Source organism: Myripristis murdjan, chromosome 14 (genome assembly GCF_902150065.1).
Source record: "Myripristis murdjan chromosome 14, fMyrMur1.1, whole genome shotgun sequence".
Classification (NCBI taxonomy): Eukaryota; Metazoa; Chordata; class Actinopteri; order Holocentriformes; family Holocentridae; genus Myripristis; species Myripristis murdjan.
Genome location: NC_043993.1, coordinates 10,813,317 through 10,832,567, shown reverse-complemented (window position 1 = coordinate 10,832,567; position 19,251 = coordinate 10,813,317). Strand labels below are relative to the sequence as shown.

At 41.3% G+C, this 19,251-nt stretch overlaps 1 protein-coding gene across 1 annotated transcript; it reads left to right on the top strand.

Annotated features, from left to right (window-relative positions):
• The first annotated feature begins 11,235 nt into the window (after positions 1 to 11,235).
• On the top strand, positions 11,236 to 12,938 carry msx2b (muscle segment homeobox 2b). The gene is made up of 2 exons (XM_030068999.1): positions 11,236 to 11,692; positions 12,462 to 12,938. The coding sequence occupies exons 1-2, from the start codon at positions 11,305 to 11,307 to the stop codon at positions 12,914 to 12,916; spliced, it is 843 nt and encodes a 280-aa protein (XP_029924859.1). The 5' UTR covers positions 11,236 to 11,304; the 3' UTR covers positions 12,917 to 12,938.
• The last annotated feature ends 6,313 nt before the right edge of the window (positions 12,939 to 19,251 follow it).

Sequence of the window (19,251 nt, the reverse complement as noted above, 5' to 3'; positions counted from 1 at the left end):
AGGTAAAAAAAAAAAAAAAAAAAAAAAAAAAAAGGATCACATGAAACCTTAATGGTCCCCATGGGTGAACAGGGCCCAGTTCTCTAGTTGGACCCTCTGGACTCCACTCCATATTTGAGGAGAACTGCACTTCATGAAGTGTGTATGTAAGAGCGAGGAGAAAAAATGGTTACTCTTAGTGTAAGTATTTGCTACTCCGCCTCCACGTTTGACCCGTCCACTTCTTCCCTGTTTGGGAGACTGAGCACCGGGACTGTTGTTTTCCAAATGAATGAAGTGGATCTGGGCCAGCAAACAACGCGATTTGGAGCAGCACAAGTGTTTTGAAGGACACACAACAACACAATGTTTCTTTGGGATTCATTATCAATGTCATTTCCTCTTTTCATTTGCTGTATGTAAACATACCAAGAAGGTGAATCAGTATGGGACCTAGTGCTGTCGCATAGTTTGGAAGGAAAAAAGTGTTGATAATGAATTCCAAACAATTGTTTTTTTTTTTTTTTTTTTTTTTTTTTCATCTTTTGGATAAGAACTACTTTTTGACTGCAACTAATTGTTTCATAATGTTTTTTTTTTTTTTTTTTTTTTTTTTTTTTTTCCAGTTTCCCTTATTTCGGCAGATGATATCCAACTTCCCTGAACTAATAGTCTGCAGTTTATTTCAGTCAACGTGTAGGCTGAACATGGTAATTAAAAAAAACTTAATGCTCATCTCCAACAACACCTACACTAACAGTGAGTGTGTGGGTGCTGTGTTTTCATTGCAAGGTGCAAGATGTTGTGTTTTTATCAAAGGTAATTCCATTCTTCCTTGAGATAAACAACAAGCGATGTAAACCTCGATTCGCTGTGGGAATAACTTCTGATTGCTTATTCAGAACAATAATTATGGTTAGACTACAAAGTATTGAAGAATAAACAGCAGGTACAGACAACTTTATTATCTGACAGCCCACTCCACAGATTTTTCTATGTCCTCTCCATTTTTCATTTATAGAGGATCAAAGCCACGATGCCTGCTCTGTCTTCTGCTATTTGTCCTTTCTGTTGAGCTATTTTCTCTGGGTTTTTTTTCCCTCCTCCCTGTGTTTTGGCCATAACGTGAGGCAGTTAAATTCGGCCAACATCTTAGTAATTTTCAGACTGCCAATCAGTTCAGAAGTGGGCCCCTGATGCCCCATTTTCAAAGGGCGCATGCAGAGGTTTGTAACCTTTAACCCTGTAGACGATGGAAGGGTCACCACAAAGGCCCCCAGTGGCAGGTCTGGCTCCACAGGGTCAAAGCAAAGATCAGTGTGTGTGTGTGTGTGTGTGTGTGTGTGTGTGTGTGTGTGTGTGTGTGAAGGGCAAGGGTAGACTCAGTTCTCAAACCACCGCTGTTTAATGAGGGAAAGACGCCAGTCACAGTAGGAACAAAGCAAGGCAGGACAAGACAAGGCAATCAATCAGCTGCTAGAAAGTCAAATAATCAGTCCATCAGAAAAGCACATTTTATACTTGAATGAAAATATTGTCTCTGCACAGAAACCGATGCTATGAATGTATGTGAATGCTAGTTAGGAGTATTCATGCGTACAGTGTACAGTGTCCCAGATACCACAGCTGAAGTTTCTTGATGGGGGTGCAGTGTGTGGCAGAACATTGTTGTAGATGGGGTATTGTGGTACTGCAGAGTTGCCCTGGGGAACAATTTGTGTTTTCCAGATGAGGGAGGATGTGTTTGTTTGGTGTATACCTCACTAATTGCACCATATCATTCCGCCCTAATGTTAATGTGGGATCTACATATTACCACTAGTATATCTGCAGATGAATGTTATGTAGTTCAGTGACTTTGAGCCCAAGAAAAATTTCCCCAAGGGGCCAAGGAAGTATATCTTATCTTATGTCATCTTATTTGATGCCTATTAGGGGTTGAAAGGCCTCTCAGTATAGATGTTGCATACCCTGACTGGTTGATCATGGGGGCATGCCTATGCCCTGGAATTGCTGTACAGTTGTACATTACGCTTATAGAAAATGCACTTAACTCAAATCATTGCACCGCCCAGATATCAGCCATTCCATCAATAGCTATGTTATTCATCCAACACGCTAGTCAGTCTGCTAGTCAGCCAGCGCGCCGCTTGACAGGTTAGGCAGTGAATCAGTCAGTAAATCAGCCAGCCAACCTACCAATGAGTCAGTCAGTGAGTCACTTAACCAGTCAGTAGGCCAGACAGTCCCTTTAAAACCATCACAACTGGCTTTGATGTCCTCCTTCCTTGTTTTGCCAGGGCGGCTGATTTGTTTATTCAGTTAAGTACTTTTTTCTTTATGGTTCTGTAAAAGAGGCATGTTTTCTCCCAGACAGTGAAGACAGTGCTGCACGCCGAGGAAGAAAGAGACGTCATACACATACATTGCAGTTATAGATCATGACATGAAGTATTTTGCAGCTTGGAAATCTTGAAAAACAATGATTAACTAAGAGTAAGTTCAGTAGAAACAATATGAGAAATAAAACTGTCACATATGTGTAATATTTCATTGGGGTGTCTGTATAGATTTGTAATAATGTGTACTATAATCATGTCATAACCGATTGTATCAGCTCATAAAACACATTCTCATCTTTTACAGCAGCTGCAATCTATGATATTATAGTTTCCTGAGAAATAAAGCATCCATTCTGTGTTGTATGACTCACTAGGCATTTTGAGAGTCAATATGGATGGGCATTTCCCCTAGCAGTAGGAAACAGTGATCGACACAGATGGCTCCACATTATTGATGTCCTACTAAATTATTATTTGCCTCGATTATTTGCCCTATGTTGCAGTTCACTTCCTGTTGGTGAGCACATTGCCCCGCCATATAACCCTAAAGGCTGATTGTATCACAACCATAATGCTTTGAGAAATGCTGTGGGTTTTTTCAAGCATGAAATCTTATTTGCTGGAATAAAACTAATTTCTTTTAAGGCGATTCGTCTTTGTGGTTTAAGATGTTTGTTGCTTGGAAGGTGGATTTCCCCCAACTCTGGCAAACCTCCCAGAATAGGGTGCATGTTCACACGATCAAATGACACACACACACACGCACGCACGCACGCACGCACGCCCCCGCTCAAATATATGCACACTTGCCCTTCCAGCACCACTTAAAAACAGTTATAGCATTTCAGTACCTCTCCATAATAACAAGGCTTGTGATTTACATCTGACTGGCCCGTCATAAATCCTACCTGTCACAAGTGATTTAGATATTTTGTGTCAAAGGGAGAGGTGGCCCCTGGCTAGTCTCTCTCTCTCGCTCTCTCTCATTCCCTCTCTTTCTGTGGAGTTTCAGAGATTGACACAGAAACTGAACTCATGAGGCCTGTGGTGTGCACTGAGTCATAAAGGTCTGATGACCCCTCGAGTCTAAGATGCTGATTGCAGTCTCTGGTTCATCTCTAAAAGCCTAAATAAAGACTCTCTTTTATACTTGCTGGGTGCTTCAAGTGTGCTTTATCAGAATAGCCCAGTATCCCAAACTGTATGCCATATTTTTACTAAAAACCGTGAAGGCTCTGTTGCCACCTGGTATTAAAATGTGTCTTTGGTGATCCAAACACAAATGGACAGCTTTCAGTCCATCCATTCACACCTCGCATTAAAATGTGTCCCCATGTGCGTCTCACCCGCCCACTTGTGATCGCATCTCACTTTCCTGCTGTACATGCAAATAAACATGTATCATTCAGAGAGAGAGAGAGGGGGAAAGAAAGAGAGAGAGGGAAAGAGAGAGGGATAGCGACATACAGAGAGAGAAAGAGAGCGAGAGAGATTGTGATTGTCAAATACACAGTAAATCATGCAGTTACATAGTAAAATGAAATTTTTACTTTGCTTGTCCTCCTTCCACATTAAAATAATAATAATAATAATAATAATAATAATAATAATAATAATGTTGCTTTTAACAGGCAGCAAGTATTTAACGAAAGGAAACATCCTTGCTCACTCCAACCTCATTTTAATCTGGCTATCAGTTACTGAAGATGTGCTTCACATCTGTTATAGGCTTACCTTGATCACGTTCAGGCTGAGATTATTTAATTATTCCAGAGGGTCTGAGAGGGTTGGGTTCTCTGCTAAGGTTGATAAATCAATCTGTAATATTTTTGTGGCATTCCTATAGTAAATGCAATGCACACATTCACACTGCTGCTTGTAATAGTTCTGTAGTATTCCTATAGTAACTCTATCATGTCTATGGTTAGAAAGAATGTGTTTAACTGCACCAGGGAACAAACTTTTAGAAAGGCTGCCACCTCTGAATTGTATATGGAAGAAAAAAAAAAACTGCATATTGTCAATACATATCTGCTGCTGGCAGAGTCAGCTAAGATATTTTTTTTCTACTGGAAAAGTGACGGTCTAGCTGGTGTTGGGGGTGTTGGGCTAGGCCAGAGTGGCACTCCATTTGAAGTTTTCAAATTTTTATTTTGAACTCCTTAGCCAAACTTATTAATGTTTGGATGGTGAACATAATGGAGCAGTAAGACAAATCATGCCCACAGTTCAGCAACAGCTCTATCAAATGACAATGACATGGATACCTTGCAACGTGATTTTCTGTCAATGAATACCGTCATACAGTGTCTATCCACCTCTAACTTATACTTGTTGGGGACAGAGAGATTGTCAGTGTTTCTCATACATTTTTGACAGTTTGAGCTCAACAAAACAATACCCATCCAGCCCTGTTGTATTGGGGTGCTGGGAGACAGAGAAGAGCACAGCAGATTGGAAACCTCACCCACTCAGAAGCTATCTGGATGGATATATTGCACAAGGGGTACTGTTCCTTTAAGTTTCACAAAAATCTAAGCAATCAAAAAACACTGTAGCTCCCTCTTACATCAATCAGTGTAATTCTTAAAAATGCAACAAGAGGGCAATGCCATGCTTTTTGAATGCCAAATATGCTGCTGGCATGCCGGGTAGAGGGAGTTGGTACTCTTTAAATGCCGAAATATGCAGCGTCATGCACTGGTTCTCTTGCTTTGACAGGGTGGCCAGAGCAGCGGAGACATCACAGACAGGCCATAAAGAAGAAAACACAAAGCACATGGCTGACAACGACAGGGATATGGAATTTTGTTTTGAGTTTATATTGGAAAAGTTAGTTGATAAAATGCACATTGTTAAGAATATTGCTGGCGTGGCTGTTAAGCAGTGAATCCCCTTGAGGGCAGCTGAGAGTCAAAAGTTTTTGGACAACAACAAACACAGCGATGGTGGAGGAATAATGATGTACCTGCAAACTTTCTGCAACCCTTCAAAGTGGAATATGTTAGTCATGAACTGATAGGAATGCCTGATAATGATGGGGTATGGCAAGGTGAAGCTATGAACCTATATTAGAGGATAAGTATATGAGCTACATAATGTTCAGCACTTGATCAAAGTGCACGGGACAGTTCCAGAAATATAATTTCAGTTGGCAATGACCCAAACAATTATCTTCTTCAAAGGGAACACTTTGTCACACATAGCTGTACAGAAACAAGTACAGATGCATTCCTTTTGGCATGAGGTGAACTTTTTGCTGCTTGGATATGTAAGAGTGTGCGTTGCGACATGATTTATGTGTAGCACTGTGTTTTACATGAGCTCAGGCATGTGTGCTAATGCATGTGTGACAATGTTTCGATATATTTACATGTAAACCTATGAGAATAAAAGCAATGTGTATTTTAAATGATGTATGCTTTCTTAAATACGTGTATTAAGATGCAGGAAGGTTTATACGTGCATGAACCTACATGGGTGCGGGCATGTGTGCATGTTCGTGTGTGTGCGGTGACTAATACTCCATCACCGGTTGTCTCAGGAGCGCTCCCCTGCAGGCTCACAATCATCAGCTGACTATCCTGTAACAAAGCCCAGGCTGAGTCAAGCAACAGATTAGCTCCTTCTCTTGTCATTAGCAAAGTAGGCATCAATCTTTCACATTACAGGAGGGTTCATTCTCTGGCTTCTGAATAGATCTGTCTCCAGTGTTAACAGCTAATTGGCCCTGGCGCCATCGTGCTATTGAAGGTAGTCATTTAGGTGCATTACAGGCGGAGGTTCAGAGGGCTTGGGAAGCTCAGAGAGAGGGAGAGAGAGAGAGAGAGAGAGAGAGAGAGAGAGAGAGAGAGAGAGAGGGAGAGAGAGAGAGAGAGAGAGAATTTAGATGTTAATGATGTTAATGAGAATAATGTGATGAGTGGTGTGTAAGCATAAGTATGAGTTTTGTGTGTGTGTGTGTGTGTGTGTGTGTGTGTGTGTGTGTTGCAGCACTGCTGTCTTTTTACTGCCTTATCCCTGTTCCAACCATGAATGTGTCACCCACAGACAGTCTTCATTTTCAACATGCCTCGCTGGTATGTCAACTATCTTATCGTCATTATGATGGCCGCTCAGCTTCTGAAGCTACTAATTTTGAACAAATTGTGTTACAGTGATTAACTAAATTTTAGTGCAATTATGTTTGGAATAGAGAACATTAGGAAAATTGTTTACACTCTAAAAAGTCCTCATAAATGTGTACCTCATCTATCTATCTATCTATCTATCTATCTATCTAATTATTCATTTGGTATAAGGTTTTCTCTATGGTCCACGTTCTGTAAAGCCACTCTTTAATTCCTTGTCCCTTTTTGGTCAGGGTTTGCAAACACAAATGTTGATGATAAGGCCACATTTACAGAGTCTACTTACATGTGCTTGCCCCCAGTAAGAATTAGCATCGACTGTTGTGGGTCATGGCGTGAATAAGTGCTTTAATGGCAATGTAAATACTGTGTGAGTGTAGGACAGCCTGCCAATTATCCCAGCCCAGCATTCCACCACTTCAAAGCTCCTGCTGTAATTACAATGCTCTGAGGTGTGCCCCTACCCACACAACCGGAGGCTTCTGAAGCTTCTCTGTCTCACACACACTCACACACATTCACACACACACACACACACATGCACACACACAAAAACATGTACGCACACACAAACACTAACACACTCAAACAAATTGCTTTCCCTATTATAAAGCTCAAACGATATTATGGAAAAAAAGGAAGTGGGATGTGTTGGTAATTTTGCTGCACCCAGGAGAGCAACCACTCTCATCTCTTCCTCTCCTTGTTCTCCTCCCTCCCTCCTTTATTTCCTCTTTTTGTCGGTCTCCTCCTACTTCCCTTGCAAAATCATCTTTGAATCCACAGTCACATGAAGCTATATATAACATCCTTTCTTCTATTCCTTGAATGCTTAGAGCTCATGTGTTGTGTGTATAAAACATTTAGTGTATATGCTATCACAGTAGAGTGTCATGTTATTTCTAAATATATTTTCACTGCTTGTTTTGGGCCATTTTTGGTGCCACATAGATGATGTTTTCCATAAAGGATAATTCAATGAGTGCCATAAGCCTAAATTATTGCAGTTGCACTCAAGAAAGTGAAACTCACCCATCAAAGTACTCCAAATAGGTTAAATACACACAAAGACTGATATTATATGTCATCTTCAGTTTGCCCTGACTGAATATGATCACAGTGTGTCTTTTTTGCCTTGTCTTTAGAAAACCACTCATTTGAAACACAGCTGGACAGCTTAAATGTGAGTTAGATGAGTGAGTTAGGATTTTCATGTTGGCAGTGAGATCAAATAAGGCAACGAAAGAAAGAAAAGAGGAAGAGAATAAAGACAGAAAGAAGGAATGGAAGTAGCTACTGAACTGCAGCTACTGTTATCAATATGAAGCAAGGTTGTCTATAATTAACGCAGTTGGCAAAAATTCTTCTATGAAAAACAAAAGAGTACATGAAACTGAATAACCTAAGTTTTTTGTTCAAGATTGATATAGGCTGCAGAGATCTGTCTATTGTGGTCCAGAGATACATTTTTGAAAGCCAAACAGAACAAAGTGCTGTGACTGGTTGCTGCATAAATGTTGTTGCAAAACTTGAAACAGTTCCAGCTTGACGCAGCTAAGTTTCACGCAACATTTCAGATAATTGCAGTTCCAATAAAAGTCAGTTGCAAGTTATGTGGAAAAATGACTTGTGTACTGTCAGCCTAACCTTTAACACTAACCTAACCACTGTACAAGCATGGTCCAAAGGAGTGAAATGGAGCCTTTCAGAAACAGCAATGAAGTAAAGAAAAGTGACTAAACCTGACCAGGTAAAGATAAAAGGCAGCTGACAAGGAAAACAAGAGGGAAGGAGAGAGAGGGGGAAGCAGTCGGCCAGGAACCAGTTCTGTGAATATTGACTGACAAGGTGCCTTAGGGGCATGTGGACACAACCAGAAGCAGGAGAGAGAGAGAGAGAGATAGGGAGGGAGAGGAGGACGGAGGTGGGACTTCTGAACTGAGCTGCAAAAAATAGAAAGGCAACAGTTTCTCCCCTGAGGAGTCAGTCCTTTCATCTGACCGCTCACTGGCGCCTTCAGAAATGTCAGATTGTCTGTGAAATATCCTCACTTTAATAAGGCAGCAGTGGCAGCCTCATGGGAACAGAGTCCTTCTGCAGAGTCTCACATGCACAGCCAGGATACCCAAGCCTCATGGTGTGGCCTTTTATGAAACGATACAAACATTTAGTTGTATTTCTTATTATAAGAGAAAATTAAATATTGATGCAAATCTATCACCAGGGATGGATTACAGTATGTTATGTTATAGCGCTACCTGATAATGCATTCTTTCTCGATCAACTGCAAACTCATTTATCAGCTGTTACGAAGTAGCTCTTAAAGGTTTTGTGGTTCCACGCTGACATCTCTTACGTGATAGATTGTCAGACTAAATTGCGCCATCTACCATCATATTTAAAATAATATGACATGAAAAATTCTTTTTGGAGTTGTGGTGAGGGGTGCAGCAGTACTACACTGCACTGTGCAAGCAGTATGTGTTACACACACACACACACACACACACACACACACACACACACACACGCCACTTACACCAATCAGTCACTGCAGTTTATGACTGTGGACAGACCGTGTGATGTGAAACAGAGATTAATTATCATTCATTGTTCCAATTAGTCAAGGCTCTGGTGTTGAATATGAGTAATTACAGGGCTTAAAATACTGTGACCTTTTGGATATGGGAAAAAAAGACTAAGATAAGTGGCTTTCTTTTCAGCGTCATTTAAAGGATTATCAAAGGACTATTTGTGATAAACTGCTATTACAAGTGTACAGACTAAAATAAGGAGTCTTGCACTTTCAACTGTCCAGAGGAAAATAACAATGACTTAATTCACTGCTAATGCCCATAGAAAACTTTTGAATCACAGGACAAGAATCTGAATGAGATCGCCAAATATTTTGAAAAGCAAGAGAATTTTTGTTTCATCCATGAGCAGTAATGTTGGAGTCACAGCTGGACAAAACCGACTATTTTAAAAGGCTAAATCTGTGATTTAGCAATGGAATTTGTCCTGTAATTGGAGTGTGACACCCACCCAAGCAACTCCACTTCATCCTGTCTATGGGAGAAAAGCTGCTGCTGCAGTGTGCCCACTGTGTGCCCACTGTAAAGAGACTGGTTTCCCATCACATCCTGCCCACTGCCCTGGGACAGTGGCAGCAGACATGTATTTCTATTACGTAGTCAGTAATAACTTGTGCCAACGGGGTGGGGGTGGGGGGGATACTCAATAAGGCCTGCAGCTGATCATTAGTCCATCTGTCATATGATGTTTTCTGTAACTCCATGTTGATATGTCACAGCACAGTGAACAAGTCCCACCCCAAAGTTCCTGTAGCTACTTTTGGCACATACTACCCCCCGAGCAGGGACTTTTGGGGGTAAAAAAATATCCCCAGAGCTTGATTAAGATCTTAGTCCCTGCACTGGAAACACCTAGTTCCTAGTTTGTGGGAAAAGTTCCTGCAGCTGAATCGGGGCTTAAAACCCCTACATTTTGAGTCACAGTGGGGTCTTGTAGTCCCAAAAATACACTCTACATCTGCAAAACTGTTCCAGAGCATATGTTTATAAAAGTATAGATGGCCTAATCAATCCTGATTTACTAATTATCAGATCATAAACTGAGCTGTACGGGAAAAGCAAATCCTGAGAGAGAGGGGGGCATGATCTGTGTATCATCTCCATAATTATCGGCATGGGCCCTGTCTTTACACATGCAGTCTCATGAGGCTAGAGTATGAGCTAAGGCTAATCCATTTCTGAAGCTTAACATGTGATAATGCTGTGCTGCAGCTATTATTTCTGTGGCCTATTTCTGCTGTAGCCTGCTTACTTCTTTGAAAAAAAGCAAAGAAGCAACAAAAGGGTAACCTGGGTCAGGGGTTTCCAAACGTTTTGATGATGAAGTTGCAATAGATTCAAACTACTAAACACCTCACTGGCTAAAGTTTTACTTGAATGATTTCTATCTGGATATTCACAACTGGCTTCTTGATAGGGAGATAATAGAAGGAAAAGTGAATTTATGATCAAACAGATATTCCTATGCAATCTTTCACTACCCTTGCCTCAAGTGAATGACATGATAGTGAAATAATAGTCAGATTTAAATATGTTTTAGCTGGGGGTCCCATTGTCGACCGCGGCCCCTCGGATCCCGTTTTGGAAACTATCGCTCTTAGCCGAATGTTGCTGCATTCAAATGCTCCTCATAAGCTCTGACACTGCTCCAGCAATTGAAAGATGAAAAAAACGACTTGTCCTGCATGCATTCAAGTGCTTTTGGCCAAAATTATGTATATATAAATTACCCTGTGAATAAATATTTTCATTTCATTTTCATTTTAGAAAGAAATATGTAAGTGTCATAAAACATGCTGTTGTGTTTCAATGGCAAAATGAAAAGGGAATATGCTAATTAGGAATGTTATTGATTTTTCAATTAATTTGCCCCCCCGGAACCTATTATGTAGCTACATCATTTTACCACCAGTTATTGACATGCTCTTCCGTACCTGAACGTCACATTTGGACAGCCATAAATCGCCACTTTTTCGCTCCTATTTACGATTTTGTTGGGAACTTAGTGTGCGTTCCGCTAGTAATTAAGATATTTCCCGAAGCACCCGAAGGCAGCATCTGGTTTCCTCGAAATTCTGGGCGGCAGTGATTGGCCAAAGTCGAGTCGTGTCAGCGTGATGCTTCAACAAACACACACACACAAACACACACACGCACTTGACAGTTCCATAACATTGAGCTTGCTGGAGCGTCAACTGGCAGGTCCTCGACTGTCCCGTCCGCTCTACTGACCTTTTTGGGACCAGGTCCTGGAGAGAAATGGCTTCTCATGGGACTTGTAAGGACTTGGGGAGCAGCTCATCCGAGGAGGACTGTAACCGTGCGGACGCGGCGGAGGGGACGGCGGAGGAGAAGAGGTCTCCGGTGACGCGCCACCCGTTCAGCGTGGAGGCGCTCATGTCCGGGGGGAAGACGGACAGCCACAGCGGGGACTTGACCCGCGTTAAATCGGAAAGTGGATCTGTGGTGATGCATCCAGCTGGCCTGGGCTCTCCGTATCTGTGCCGGGAGACGTGCAGTCCTCCCGGGGGAAGTCTGCAGCATTTGACGGGTGTGCCCTCGTCACCATCGCCGGTGAAGTCCGAGGCATCCGAGCTAGAGGACTGCGCGCCCTGGGTCCCAAGCAGAGGGCTCTCCATACAGCCTCGTAAGTGTCTCCTACAGGGTGAAACTCTGTTATTGGTTTTGAAAATATTTTGGATTCTCTATTTTCACTTTCCTTCCTGTGCAAGACAGTGACGCTTAGGCCTCTCTGTGTAAATATTAATGTGAAGATTAGCGCAGCAAAAGTTTGGATATGGCTGTCCATATGCCAAACTTTACGATAGGCTATATCCTCCAACTTCAACTTTGAAACTAATTCTGTTTAATAGCAATCTTGTTGCGTATAGGCTACATTTTGCATCATTTTCTGAATATGATTAGGCGTCGATATAGAGAATTAACTGTGATTTCTTGTTCAGACAGTCATTAATCCCGTATTATGTATGATAAGAACCTTATGGCTATTTAAATGGTTATTTAAATTATTTTGAGTTTTAAATATCACCTGGGCAATTGCTTACCTACTGCCCCTTGTGCACAGCCTACTAATAGCCCGCTCCTAACATAGCACACATTAAAATAGGACCTATTAGTCAAATTCAAGAAGTTTAACAAAATACGCCTTGCCTTATGACAACACTTTGAACAATGATCAATAGGCAGTTTGTTGTGTTATTTTTAAGTACTAATCCTTGGGCCACATACATTACCCTGGTAAAAGATACAATTATTTAGAATGTGATTGCATTCTTCACAATTATTAACATGACATTAAGAATAAAACCAGAAACTTTTTCCTGTTTTCTTTTTTCAGTGAAGTGCATCCTATAATCCTGTATTGATTATTTCTTCTCCTGTCTTGGCTGTCCCAGGTCCAGTGAGCTCCACCTGCCCACTGAGAAAACACAAGACCAACCGAAAGCCTCGCACCCCTTTCACTACGTCCCAGCTGCTGGCACTGGAGAGAAAGTTCAGACAGAAACAGTACCTGTCCATCGCCGAAAGGGCCGAGTTCTCCTCCTCCCTCACCCTGACGGAGACCCAGGTGAAGATCTGGTTCCAGAACCGCCGGGCAAAAGCCAAGAGGCTCCAGGAGGCCGAGCTGGAGAAACTGAAAATGGCCGCAGACGCCAAGACAGCGGCGGTGGCGGCTGCCGCTGCGGGGGCCTTGCACCCTGGCTTTACGTTACCGCTGTCCCTGGGTGCCATGTCACTGTACGGACAGTCGTACTCTGCCTATCACCATCACCACAGACCCATGCTGCCCCTCTCGCCTGTAGGACTCTATGCTGCTCCCCTGGGCTACAGCATGTACCACTTATCCTAATGGAAATATCACTGACCCTGGGTGGTTGAATATATATATATATATATATATATATATATATATATACTTTTTTTTTTTTTTTTTGAGTATTCCCAAAAATGGAGATGGACGATGTGTGGCCTAGCTTATTATTTTGAAATAAACGTTTTCACTTTGGGGGATTTTTAAGGGTCCAGGAAATCAGTGCAGGCACTCCTCACATAGTTGATGTATCTGAAGATTATAGGCAAAAATATTTTTTCCTTACAACAAGGATATCAAAGTTTTAGATGTCCTCTCTTGCCCACCCCCTGGATTGCCTGTTTACATGACTTTGTGTCTTTAAGGAGGGGCGTTTTCTGCTGTTTAACTCTTTATAATCTCCAGTTGTTTACTTCTGCAATAATTGGACTGGTCAAGTACTTGCACTAGACACAATGCTACAGACTACAGCCTTTCACCTTAGCCTTACTCTTCATCAGTGCCTCACCCTGAAATGGGCCTAAGACACTTTGTATGCTTGCATGAATCAACTCAGGCCAAAAAGGACATATCATTAAATTAATCATAAGTCACATCATTAAATTTCTGTCGACAGAAGTGTATTTCCATGAACAAAACACCTTATTTTTTGACACTTACGCTTTTGCAGTATACATTTTGTTCATGCTTTACCTCTGATTTTCTCACAGCAATAAAAGTAAAATGTTTTGATCACTCCCATCTGTCCTTATCAGGCATTTATGTAGCCATCTGTTAGGGTGGGCTTATTTATTACATTCTCTCAGAAACTTAATGCTGGAAAAGTATGAATGTTTCATGTTTTGTATTTATGAGATATTGTTAGAATATGGCACAAATGTTTTTACCAAAAATTGTATTTATACTATCTTTCTTCTGGAAAGTCCCTTTGGAAGGGCGTACATTATACTATGCAGTTATAAATGAAGATATCTGTCTATATATATGTATATGTATATATGAATAGATATAATTTTTTTCCACTGATGTATGTCATTCCAATGAACCAAAAATAAAACTCTTTCAAAACTTTATTGGCATATCAGTGACGTATAACGAGCAAGCAATATATTTGTTTGTTCCTGAGTAATATTTTAATTTCTTAACTGCTGAAATTTATGACTTTTTTGTCTTGTTGAAGTCTCTGCAGAACCAGCTGTAAAGTGTGTGTGTCTGTTTGTGAGGGTGTCTGTGTGTGTGTGTGTGTGTGTGTGTGTGTGTGTGTGTGTGTGAAGTTCTGTGTCCCCGCGCCCAGTTTCTGTGTATGCTTGCGTGCATCCTTGCCTGTTTCCCATAAGACAGTGGTCAGTTCAAGGCTGTGTTTGACAAACCATAAATGATGCCTATAAATTATCCAACTTCACAGATAGTTCCTGTTATTACTGAGCTGTCGTAAACCACATTGGTTGAAGTTTTTTACTGAGATAGTTTCAGCGAGGAAATGATGCTTTGTTTATACAGAAATGTAGTGTGTTTTCCCTCTGGTAATCATTACCTCTCTATTTACAGAAAAGACAACCAATATTGAGTCATTTAAGTTTCACTTGCGTCTAAGACAGTACCGTGAGAACTACAGCACCAGGATTATATCTCCATAATTTAGGAAAGTGAGTGGGTTTGTAATTGGGGATAAACAAAGCTAAGTGGAACCATTGTCATTTTTGTACCTCATTATCCAAAAGCCAGCCTTTGTTGTTTTTAATTTCAACAGCAAAAAGTTGCAGCGCTTGACGAGATTGAGCTTAGATCATATCCATTCTACTGACAAGATCCAGGCAACACCCCCTTCAATCTGCCTACGTTGTCTTTGTGGGGGAAGTGATGATTTGCACAATTTTCATATAATTACTATCTAATGTTACCACAAAGTTGGAGTACTTTACTTGGGGGAAATCTCGCTCATATCTGTTAGATGTCAGCGCTCCTATCTTCACCTCTATAATTTCTTGCTGCCTCATTTACCTTGATATTAACGACTACCGGTGACTTCCTTTTACATCAGCCTGAATGCCGTCCAGGTGTGGGTGTCTATCCCTGTAACCACAAGCCTGAGTGTGTGTCACACTGCAGTTTTTATGGCCCTGAGAGGTGTTATCAGCCAAGGCATTGTTGGGCGAGGCGGGGTGTGGGGCTGCTAAAGGTGCCTGGGCTTTGTTGCAATTATATGAGCAGCTTACAACTTCCGTGTGACTTTGATGTAATGAGGAAATCATTTATAGGCAGCAGTGTATTTATGAGGTTCCCCTTTAATCAGAACAAGGCGGAGAGGCCAGGCAGGCACGCAGGCGAGCAGGCTGGCCCTCCGCTGCTAACACGGACAAGCAATCAGCCTAATGAAGTGCAGATTGGCAGAAGCGGCTCTGAGTCTCGAGTTAGTGCTACCGACTGGAGGGGTGTTGTATTACAGTGGTGGTGGATTCAGTAAAGTCTGACTTTTCTTAGGGAGGGGTGTTATTAGCACTGACAGGTTTTTTTTTTTTTTTTTTTGTTGTTGTTAGTTTATAATATTTATGATGTGTTTTTGTTTTTTGACAGTGATTCAGCATGTGTTGTGCTAAACCAGAGGTGTCGATCCATGTGCCGTGGAGGGCCAAGAGGCTGCACGTTTTCATTCCAACCAAGAACACCGTTTGATTTCACTGATCGTCCCCTCTCTCTGCTTGAAGGTGAGGTAATCAGTGAAATCACATGGTGGAGTTTTTGATTGGAATGAAAACTTGCAGCTTCTTTGCCCTCCATGACAAATAGTTTGATACCCCTGTGTTAAACCCAACACATCTGTGGTTCTTTATGCCCGGTGCTTACATACACTGTGATTGCATGACCAGCTGCCATCTCTGTTCACAAATCATGTGCTTATCTGCAACCTCCTCTAGTGGCAATTTGTGATATGGCATCATGAAGTGGAGAAAAAAAAACTCTCAACCTCTCCCCGTCTCTCCCTCCATGTCCTGCGTTGCTCTGTAAGTTATGTTGAACTTCTTTTGTTAGCAGCTTTAACTTGACTTTATTTGGCCCAGATGAGACGGAGCAAAACATGAGGTAAACAGCTGATTAAACTTTGTGTGGTTTTCAGGTCTGTGGGACCTATTTTAAACATTTACTAAAAGAAAAATTATACAGTGAGTTACTTTTTTAACCTGAGACTCAATGGCCTTCACTTATTTTTTGAAATGAACTGGTAAACAAACACATTTTTATGTGTTTGTTCTTTGCAATATCTGTCATCTACCGCAAGCATCGCTGTAATGATTGACAGTCAACATCTGACCAGTCATTGCTCAGAGTCAGGCACCAGTACAGAGATGGCAACCAAAAGGCAATTTGAATCCGGTGCAAGCAAGAGGAAAAAAAAAAACAAAAAAAACAGGAAAACACTCAAGCTTCATCCAAAGGTGAGTATTCTGTTTCAGTAAAACTGTAAAACGTTGGGCATATTGTATGATGCACATAACACTGAAACTCAAATATTCTACTTTGGACACATGAACAAAGTTGATCATTTTTCCAATAACACTGAAGAAGGCAGACGTGTACGTGAAAGCAAACAGATTCAACTGACAAACCTCAAGGAGATTTTTACGCTACCCAAAGCACTGAGAACCCAGGTAGGCATGTGGTCATTCAACTAAAAATCACATAGAAATTGCTTTGCTCCATTTTGTCTTTTGCTGCAAGTCTGAAGAAGTTTCTTACCTGTAGTTTTCCTCTTCTCTTCTCTTCTCTTCTCTTCTCTTCTCTTCTCTTCTCTTCTCTTCTCTTCTCTTGAGCTGTTGATGATGGCCCCAGAGTTGGAGTTTCTTGATCCTGCAGGTCTTGCGGATCTTGATGCATGGAAACCCTGACAGCCACTTTTGCATTGCCTGTGGTGTTTTACTTCAGCCTTGCACACCTAGGACTCATCCTCTGGACAACTGTCATCCTTTGAACACACAATTCTGTCCCGAGTGTGAAAATGAACACAGATACAACTTTGGACTCACTCCAAGTAACTAAATCTGCCACATACTTGGTCTATGTTCCTCTAGGTTTAAGAAACACTAACTTGCCCAGAGAGAGTGAACTATAAGACGCCCAACTCTTGAACCACCTTTTCCCACTTTCCCCATATGTCATCTGCTGTACAGACCCTTCTGTCTAAACCCCTGTACAGTGTCCTGTAAAAAACAAACATTAACACTGTAGCTATTTGATTGCTTGGAATCAGTTAACTAAAAAAATTTAATTAAATCTACATGCCAAAAAGGCATTTTTAGGAGGCATATTTAATAGTATAAGTTGGTCTTTTGGCAGATTTTAAAGACTATTGATCACTGACTATAGGTCACTGTTAATTGGTCCTTATGCGACACAATGAGCATCATTTCTAGTGTTTTATTTGCTTGGCTTATTGCAGAGGGTGTTTCTTGTCCCCTGTACACCCCATGGCTTTTTTGTCTTTCATGGGTTTGGAAAGTGTACAACAGCACTGGAGGTGTCCACTATTCTCTACAGCCTGAGATACACGTTAGAAAAAGGTTACATGGCATAAACTGATCTCTGATGACGTAGGCATCACACCACATTTCTTTCTTTGATGCAGATGAGGAAAAAAAATATGTTTGAGAATATTAACTGTCCTCTGCAGAGGTTTAAAAGTGAAAGTTGGCTGCAATTGGAGCTTCCATTTTTAGATTGTGAGACAGCACTGCCTGAGATTGTCTGAGATATGCAACTATTTCTTTTGAGTAACCCTGAGTTAAAAATCTTCCTGAGTGCCTGAAGATACAACTTCAGTAACCTGGCACAGAACACATTCAGGTCAGACATATTCTGGCCATGAGTGGAAGCCTGTCCAAGGATGGCTACCAGTGTGCTGTTTGAGGAGCACTTCAAAACCATCCGTGCACTCTAGAAACATCTGATTAGCAGATGGGAGCAAAATGGAGCAAAATGGAGATTGTAGCTCCATCTACTGTACTCTAAGTTTTTAAGCCATAAGGAGCCACAGTCTCCAAGTTATGAGAGTTGCTCTGTCCAGGCAAAGTCTTCCAACAGGAGAGAGAGAGAGGATTACAAGGAGGAAAATGCCTCCACATCTTGGAAGAGGACCAGGATGGAGCAGAAACACAAGAGTGCCCAGAAACGTCAAGTGGACCAAAGATCCAAGTGAACCAGATGTTTTCATCCCTGGTAGAAAGAAGACCAGGAAGACAAAGCACCTAGACTTCTAGATGGCCTCCCCTTCCCATACACACACACACACACACACACACACACACACACACACACACACACACACACTTTTATTGGCAAGTGGCATTTTTGTTCATGACTAATTGAGTTGGCAACAGCTACTTATACCTTTTATACTGGATTTAATTAGCCGTCTCTCCACTGAATTGTGAAAGGAAGAGGCCTGTGACAGCCTATTGCACTCAAAATCAGACTATTGCTGCATACTAGACAATGTAGAAAAAAGTTAATCCGCACTGATGAAACTAACGGCTAACAGGTGTCCTATCCTCTTTTCTCTATGCAGCGGAGTGAAGGCGACACTGACATGGCGGTATCCTGTCTTACTTGGGCCCTGTGTTCCCTGACTCTGTCCCAGCCGGCTCTGGGCTGTGCAGTCACACATTTTGAGCTACACAAGGACAGGTCCACACAAACCCTGGCAGATGTGGGTAGTGATGAAAATGACATCATGAGCACATCATCACATATGCTTTCCTCCACCATTCATGAAACATAAATGAAATGCATATTAATAACACCAGCAGCTTCCCCTTCCGACCCGGTAGCTCCTCTGGTAGCATCGCTGACAACACTTGACAGGCCAGGATTTGTGGGGTGGCCCGCAACCACACAATGATTTCCTGTGACTGGTAAGACATTAAGACAAAGGATATTTTCTTAACTTAACAATGTAGTAAACCTGTGCAATGAAAAAGGCAATAAAATTAACTGATATGCCAGCAATGTTTATCTGTCATTACTGTTTGAACCTAAGATTAAGAATGATGAAAATATAAGGCTAAACACAAACAGACCGGAGATAGTAATGTGTATTGTATTGGGCACTATTCAAAGAAATTCATGATTAACATAACAGGTAATGAAACTAAACAAACAAAGATGTGATAATGAAATGGCTAAGAAATTAAAAGGTACTCAAGTGAAAAATGGCATTGTTGAGTCCACTTTGTCACAATCATCCCTACAATATTGTCAAAAAAATTGTCAAGGTGTTTGGACCAAGTTATTGACCCCACTCATAAACACATGGTCATGATTTTAAAGCTGTTCAGCAGTTTTACTCCATAAGCACATGGATTTTTTTAAAAATCTAATCT